General features: G+C 43.3%; 1 protein-coding gene across 1 annotated transcript; it reads right to left on the reverse strand.

The window, feature by feature from the left end:
* Window positions 1-1,201: 1,201 nt before the first annotated feature.
* LOC117427085 (frizzled-5-like) lies at window positions 1,202-7,257 on the reverse strand. Its single transcript, XM_059034060.1, has 2 exons — window positions 6,808-7,257; window positions 1,202-5,941 (listed from the first exon to the last, which is right to left on the reverse strand). The coding sequence occupies exon 2, from the start codon at window positions 5,933-5,935 to the stop codon at window positions 4,208-4,210; it is 1,728 nt and encodes a 575-aa protein (XP_058890043.1). The 5' UTR covers window positions 5,936-5,941; window positions 6,808-7,257; the 3' UTR covers window positions 1,202-4,207.
* Between the last annotated feature and the right edge of the window lie 1,557 nt (window positions 7,258-8,814).

Raw genomic sequence — 8,814 nt, forward strand, 5'->3', positions numbered from 1 at the left:
CGGATCAGACTGTCCGAACGTGACCGACGTAAGAAATGTACAGAATCAAGTTTTCAGATGTACTGAGGAAAAATTCAGCTATCTCTGCAAAAAAGAAAAAATGTATGCAGTAAATGCTTAGAAAGAGCAAGCGTAGTAACTTAGTTTATCCTTCACAGTACTAAATTAATCCACTTGAACAGGATCATCACGGATCTGATTTGGCACACTGATGCAATCGGGAACTTGCTTCGTTTGATTTAGCAGAGGATATACCTGTGATGATTAACTTGTGGTGCACTACAATCGGGGTTAGGTGGTGTACTAACTTTAGTCCAATCAAGCTGTGGAACGCCGACTTCTTTAACCTAATAAATAAACGTTTATCACTCGAACTGCCAATATTTGCTTAACACGTTGTAAACATAATTGCATCATATATGATAAACAATAGCGCACAACACACATACTCATTGAAAGTCATTTTCCACGGCGCAGTTTCGAGAGAGAGACGCTTTGTGAAGGACATCTGTTTAGTCAGAGAACAGTGACGCCGATAGTAAAATGGGAGATTTGAGAAGGTTCCGTGGGGTGCAATGTTACCATGACTCCATCATGTTCACTGAGACACTCCAATGCATTCTGGTAAGTGTAGTCCTGCTGTGAAGGGTATCCAAGACAGGTAAAACGTACCAGAATGCATGAACTGTCCCAGTAAACATGGAGTCCTACGGTAACCCCAGTGGAGTGCTGATACAGTATTACTTTATAGCACAATACACACCTCCAATACTATGCCACCCAAAGGTACTTGAATACTCCAGCTGTTTCTTCAAGGAGGAAATGACTGGGATTAGTTGGTATAATTACATGCTAGTCCAGTTTAACAAACACCCTCCATCATTTTGTATGCTTTTTTAAAAACCCATCAAGACCATATAGTGTACTGTATTGTGACTGCAAACTGTGATACAGCATATTGTGACCTACAGCCCAAATAATGACCACAGCACCAGGACAAAGGAATGGATCCTCCGAAAAAAGATACTAGAGAGTGTCAACATGATGTACTCAGCTTTGTGCTGTTTGCAAAAGGAAAGTCTAAATGTAATGTATTAAATGACAAATTACAGCTTGTTCTGATTTTTTCAAATAAATTAATTTGGTAATGAATGGGTTAAATAAACCCCAATCCTGGAGCTTAACAAGTGCGCGGGGGATGGGGGGCGGTCCAGAATTGTGTTCATTTATTATTTCGTTTTTAAGTACAAGTAGAAGAACAACAAGCACACACAGACTAGATACAGAGACTGTAAAACAGTTTATTCTCTACAATAATCAGCGGACAAAAATAACCACTCTTTTCTTTATCATAAATATCTAAATCTGACTCTTCGTAAAGTAAAATACATATAAGTTTCAAAACTATCATGAGCACATGACCCAAAGACATCAGTGTTACAAAAGATTAAAGTTACAACATTTGAAGAAGAAATAAGAAGTTCTGTCATTGCGCTACAGCTCGCTAATTTGCTGTCTCAGTCTAAAACTTCAATTATAAATAAGACTTTCAAGAGAGCCAGAATGGGTTCAGCAATATATTCACTTATTTACAGAGTTACCACAAAACATACAACAATAACAAACATGGTGCAATTTCAGCCATTGTGTACACAGCCTTACCAGAACAATGCAGCATGCCTACTGCAATCAGACTGCCAGGACAGAGGGGCTTGAAATAAAAATAACAAAAGAAACCACGGACACAGAGAGACAGGACCCAGTCGTTCACCACATGAAGCACTGGCTGTGGTAAGCCACTCCTATGTATAAAAAGAGGTTTCGAATGGGTTACCTTAAACTGAGGGAACAAAGCGGCTTGAAACCTGGTTCCAGGACACCTAGTTTGAGGTAACTTTGCTGTATCAAACCTCAAGTCCCCTGATGTGCCATGCAGTGGCCTGAAACCAAGTTCTAAGCCCTGAAGTGGCTCAGTGTGCCCTCAGCTTTACATACACTGCTAAAGGGCTGTTGCACTTTGAGAGAAAGAGAGACAGAGGTGGAGATACATTGAAACCTCATGAAGTTATAACATGGTTTCTTTCCACTAAGATACATACGTTGCCTGGTTCTTGTTGCTGTTTTCAAGGTGCACACAGAACACTAGCTGTGACTGATTTTACGTGGAGTGCCCAGAAATGTTAAAAACTGCAATTCTGGCATTTGGCCACTGGGAGGCATAGTGCACTTACAAGAGAATACACTGAGTTCAGCAACACATGTTAAAGGGGAAGATAATTAACCCACACAATACATGGTTCTGCACATCCCCAACACATAGGAAAATTGGTTTTGGTTACCATATTGGGACTAGTTGTAGTACCAGATCATAAACCAGTAAAGCACAGTTTAATCTGACAGAGTACAGGAGAGCAGTTCACCTTCTTAAATTATTGTTGAAACGATTATCATTATTATTTTTAAAGCTGTTTAAATAACACACACACTCACACCTATGCAGTTCCAGATCAGCCCGGTTATAGTTTCACTGACACACTTCATATTCACAAGGCAAACTTGCTGATGTAACTTGATAAATGCAATTCCCCATGCTGCAGAACAAACAGGTGTCCTGGCAGTTACAAGGTGTTGCTTTCTATCTGGTAAAGCTGTGCAAAACACTATATTAATCAGCTACCAATTTATTTTTATACTATCACATCCCCCCCCCACAATGTTTTTTAAAATTATTATTATTTGTTATTTGTTTATTTAGCAGACGCCTTTATCCAAGGCGACTTACAGAGACTAGGGTGTGTGAACTATGCATCAGCTGCAGAGTCACTTACAATTACGTCTCACCCGAAAGACGGAGCACAAGGAGGTTAAGTGACTTGCTCAGGGTCACACAATGAGTCAGTGGCTGAGGTGGGATTTGAACTGGGGACCTCCTGGTTACAAGCCTGTTTCTTTAACCACTGGACCACACAGCCTCCTAAAATAAAATAAATCATCAAGTGCAGTCTTGTGATCTCGAGCAGTGCAGATTTGTAAATGCAGAATTCATCTGATCTATAGCATTTGATCCATTGCAGTGCTTCTTCATTGCAGCCACTCAAAATTACCATTAACATCTGAGCAGCCAAGCTGGGCTGCAAGGCATCTCCAAACGCAGGGACTCTTAGCAGTGGACAGGGTTAGGGTCAGGGACAAGGTTAGTGGACAGGACACCCACTGCTGTGGATGTCATCAGACTATACAGTGTGGTGTTCCCATGTATTCAAATACCAATGCTCCCTACCCTTGAAAACACACAATGGAAATAATAGTGCAGTACACAACTGTGGTCTCGGGCTCTCTAGTGTCTTGAGTGATGACCATGTAGGGAAAAAATACAAAATGTTATGCATATGCATCCTGCCGTCTTTAGCAAGAGAAAGAGAGATAGAGGGAAGATGATTTCTAAAGGCTTTTTCATGTGAAGAAGAAGAGGTTTGCACACAATACACCTGGCTGCATTTAAAACATGGAAATATATGGGCAGCCTATTGAGGGACATCAAATTAACTTTAGAAAACGAAGATTAATACACATGACAACACAGTCAGTGTCTCTTTCTCTCTCACAAGCTGGTTAACTGCAATGACGTATAGGGTGTTTGTTTTTTTTTCGGTAAAATGAACTATGGTTGAAGGTTATATAAAGCACTATGGTATTCATTTTTGCCAAGCTAGGACCCTGGCTTATTCTCGTTGTCAAATGCTTCAAACTGTAAATCTGAGGGTTAGCTATGTGCCTTAATAATAATAAAGGTCTCAACTCCACATTCAGAATCGTGAGAGTGGATGGGTGCATGAGCTGCTCTTAGTAAGTGCCACAATAAATATGTCATTTGAAATCTGTGAGAATTAAAAAAACATTCCCTTTCTGCAACTGCTTGTTTTTGGGGGAAGATGACTTTGAATTATTATTATTTTATATAGAAAAATACCCGACACATTAATTATGCTTAATTTAAGGTACTTTATGAGGTGCTAAATGTGATGTCATCTGTTGAAAATATTTCAATGAAATGCTTGAGGAGTAGATCGAAAAATATCTTTTTTTTTAAATTTGTTTTTTTAACTTTTTTAAAAATTTAAAAAAAAAAAAGTCTTTTCTTTACATATACACACACACACACACACAACAACAACAAAGCTGAGTGCAGGCTCCCCGCTGCTGTGCTTTAAACATGAGAAAGTGGCACCTGCTTGTGGTAGGAGCCTGAGCTAGCCACCCCAGTCCTGGCAGTCAGAGCCGTGCTGGCCTCACTGTACATGGAGGCGCTGGTGGGCTTCCTGCCTCGGCAGCACCTGCTGCTGAACCTCCTCCACGAGTCCAGGGTCTTGCCGGACCAAATCCAGACCCCGGAGGTGATGCCCACCACCAGACACATGAAGTACTTGAGCATGAAGACTGCATAGTCAGGCCCAGACGGGGCTTCACTCCCTGGGCAGGAGCAGTTGAGAGCCTTGGCCCAGCTCTCCCTGTAGTGCTGCTCGTAGGTGTAACAGGCCACCACGATGGTGGCCGGGACGGTGTAGAGCACGGTGAAGATGCCGATGCGGATCATCAGCTTCTCCAGCTTGTCCGTCTTGGTTCCCCCTTGCTTGATCACGCTTCTGATCCTGAACAGAGACACAAAGCCTGCCAGCAGGAACATGGTCCCAGTGAAGAGGTACACCACCAGCGGGGCTAGCACGAACCCACGCAGGTTGTCCAGGTTCTGGTTGCCCACGTAGCAGATCCCAGCCACGGGGTCCCCGTCCACGGAGCTCAGAGCCAGGACGGCGATGGACTTGACGCTGGGGATGAGCCAGGCTGCCATGTGGAAATACTGGGAGTAGCTGGCGATGGCCTCATTCCCCCACTTCATGCCAGCCGCCAGGAACCAGGTGAAGGACAGGATGACCCACCAGATGGAGCTAGCCATGCCGAAGAAGTAGACCAGCAGAAAGACGACGGTGCAGAGCGCGGGGCCGGTGGTGTCGTAGTGCACGTGCTGGTAGTCTTTGTTGCAGGCGACGCTGGTGTGTCCGGAGATCAGTCTGATGATGTATCCGATGGACACGAAGAGGTAGCAGGTGGACAGGAAGATGATGGGCCGCTCCGGGTACTTGAACCGCTCCATGTCGATCAAGAAGGTGGCCACGGTGGTGAAGGTGGAGATGAAGCACAGGATGGACCACAGGCCGATCCAGAAGGTGGCAAACGTGCGCTCGTCCTGAGAGAAGTAGGGCTCGTAGCAGGGGACGGCACAGTTGAGCACCTGGCCCGTCTTGATCTTGTTGTAGAGGGGGTGGGCCTCCCGGTGGATCTGAACCAGGGGCTCCCTGCAGCGGCACTGCCGCCCACAATCCACAGCCTTCTGCCCGGGCCCTTTCGGGGGGCCCTTTGGGGGACGGGTGGGCTTCTGAAACAGCGGCGACGTGGTGGTGGTCTCGGTCCGGTTGTAGTCCATACAGAGGTTATCTGGGTCCCCTAACACTGGCAGCTTCTCACAGTTCATCCTCTCCGGCCAGCCGAAGCCATACTGCCTCATGAGGGGGGAGCAGCCGGTTTTGGCGCGCTCGCACACAGACCTGCAGGGGGGCAGGGGCTTCTTGTAATCCACCAGGCAGATGGGGGTGTACATGCTACACAAGAAGAAGTGCAGGTCAGGGGAGCACTGGATTTCAACCAGGGGCCAGAACTGGTGCACCTCGAGGCCAGCCTCGTCCTGAGTGTCGTGGTTAAACTGGTTGGGCATGTAGGTCAGGTTGTATCCGATGCCTTTGCACATGGGCACCGTGATTTCCTGGCATATGATCTCCTTGGAGGCCCCAGATGCAAACTGCGGGACCTCGACCAGGAACAGCAGGGCAACCCACGGCAGGATGTGAAAGCGCAGGGTCTTCAACATCGGAGACGCCATTTCCACCTTTTCAATAAATAGTAATAAAATCGGATTTTAAAATTATAGATTTTTTTTAAAAACAATAAAAAGATAATTTAAATCAGCTCCCGCCGCCTTTGTCTTTTGGACTTCAGTCTCTCTTACAACTTCATTTTTCAAGGGAAAACATTCCGTTCCAATAGGAAACCGCACCTGATTCAAATAGCATGTCTATCGACACACCTGAATTCAGGCTGGTTTTTTTTGTTTTGTTTTTTTAACTCTCCTCTTGGTTAAGGTGATTTTAAGTCTTACTGTTGTCCGTAGGCTTCCTTAATACAAAAAGTTACAATCAAAATATTAAATTAATCTGTCGATTTGGTTAAAAATGAACACAAATCACTGATATGAACAGGCAGATTTTCTGGTCCTGGAATTGCAGTTTAGACAGTGCGAGTCTAATTCTTGCACACAGCAGTTTGCAAGCAGAGATTAAAAACATTGTGGAGCTTACTTTTCTGAATAGTTTGATTTTCTCAGCAATATTACCCCAGGTACCTTGCTGTGTAAATATTCATAATTACGGAAAAGTTCAAACAGAAATGTGTACCTGTTGGAATTAATGTATCACTTTTGCGTAAATAAGTTGTCCGTCTGTTTTAGGATATAAACTGGTTGAAGTAGTTGTCCTCCTTTTTATTATTTTTTTAAGTATTCACATTTCGTCAGTCACTTTTTTGCTTACCATTGGTTTGTATCCGTTCACCGTGCTATCGCTGTTACAGATTAACCCGTTTGCAATTGCTCGTGTTGTCTTTTTATGTCGGTTTATCCCGAACACGCACCTATATGTCCACACACAAAAAAATAAATTAAATAAATGACAAGCTTTCTGTATAATCGAAACTAACCTGCAAAGCAGCCTGTCTCTTTATATTTCCACTGAGTTGTGTAAATATCACAGAGTCCCGGTCACTCGGCAATGTCAATTGCACTTCAGGTGCGGCGGCACATCATTCCATTTTGTGTCCTCTTTTTTTCCAGATTTTTCTTAGCCATTTTTAAAACTTTTTTTTTTCTTGAACTGTTTTTTTCTTCTTTTTTTTTAATCCACTCTTTCCAGTCCACACACTTTTATTCTGGATTTACTTCTATGTACTACTACGGTTTACAACCGATCCTGATCACTGAACCACGCAACTCCTATCAAACCCCTCTCCTCCGCTCAAATGAAGTAACACGCATTAACCACACCTACGGCACCTCAAGCATCGCCTCTTGCGCCAGCCAGTCCCTCCCTCGATTCCAGTTGTCTCCAGCCCACTTGATCAGGTGCGCCTCCCATCTGCTTGCGATATTTCAATAACCCCGCCTGAGTCGTTAATTCATGCCCGGCCTTTACTAGGTACAAGCCCGCCACTGGCCTATCTCAGGCACGCCCACAGCCCTGGCAGCGTCGCTGTACCATTAGAATCTTGTAGAAGGTTGAAATGCTTCATTTTTAACAGTAAAAACAGAGTCGGTTCATTGTGCTGTTTGTTTTTAACAAAACTATATAATCTTCTAAATGTTTAAATGAAAGATTCATTGTGAATGTGCCTCTAACACTTGTTACAGAAGAAGTACTGAGGGCGCTCTCTCTCAGGCACTGAATACATTCAAAATGCTAAAATGCTATAGCAGTAAAACAAAAAAAAAAGGTTAACTGTTTTAATATGTGTGAGTAAACAAGGAAAGCCAATTTGAATTTAATTGCAGTAGACTAGACTGTAGCAGCTGTTATTGTTTTTTTTTTACAAGTACCATTTTGAAGATGTTTATAGATAGATAGATAGATAGATGGATAGATGGATAGATGGATAGATAGATGGATAGATGGATAGATAGATGGATAGATGGATAGATGGATAGATGGATAGATGGATAGATAGATGGATAGATGGATAGATAGATGGATAGATGGATAGATGGATAGATGGATAGATGGATAGATGGATAGATAGATGGATAGATGGATAGATAGATGGATAGATGGATAGATGGATAGATAGATGGATGGATGGATGATGAAGACTCACTGAAGTTCAGTTTTCAGCTTCATGCAGGAATCCTTTCTTGACACAGAACATTTATTTAAAGCAACTTGTCAAGCAACAAGTATGGACATTTTTCATCAGCTTTTGTAGTTGCTTTACCTTGCAATTACACGGGTGTGAGTCTGATTCCAGAGTGACTGGGCTGAATTAAAAATACCCGAAACACGCACGCAATTCTGCAGTGGCGCAATTAAAAACAAAACAAAAAACAAACAGATTTCCCGACCTAAATCAAACAAAAATGTAAAGCATACATCTGTAAGGAATGTGTCTCTGAAACAATGAATAAACAGAACCTCAAACAGAACACACATGAATAAGTTTGTTCTCCTAATTACAAAATGGGAGTCCTTGCTTGTTCACAGTGCTACACACATTCACTGCTGTACATTGTTACTATAGTTAAACATAATGGTGGACAAAACATTAGAAACTACATAACATGCGACATACATTGCTTAATACATTAAAGCCGCTAGTTACAAGTCAGTTTCAGTCACAATGGGCAAGACTGACAGACCGGGCGGATAGTAGGGGCTCGGCTGGCAGCTGCTTCTGTACCCATGACTGCACACGTTTTATATGGAACTGAACTGTGAGTCCAGCCGTGATGCTACCATTCCAGGAACCCTGTGTTGATGGGCACGCGTTGGTCAACGTAGCCAGAGTGTTGAGGGGTGATTCGGTGCCAAACATAAAGAAAAGATTTATTTATGCATAGTACAGAAAAAGCAGTTCCAGCCGCTGGGGGAGCGTTGCGGCAGGAAGAGTTCAGCCGAGTCCTGCAGGAGCGCTTCCAGCCTCTCCGAAGCGGATATGGAA

This window comes from Acipenser ruthenus, chromosome 11 (assembly GCF_902713425.1).
Source record: "Acipenser ruthenus chromosome 11, fAciRut3.2 maternal haplotype, whole genome shotgun sequence".
In the NCBI taxonomy this organism is placed as follows: Eukaryota; Metazoa; Chordata; class Actinopteri; order Acipenseriformes; family Acipenseridae; genus Acipenser; species Acipenser ruthenus.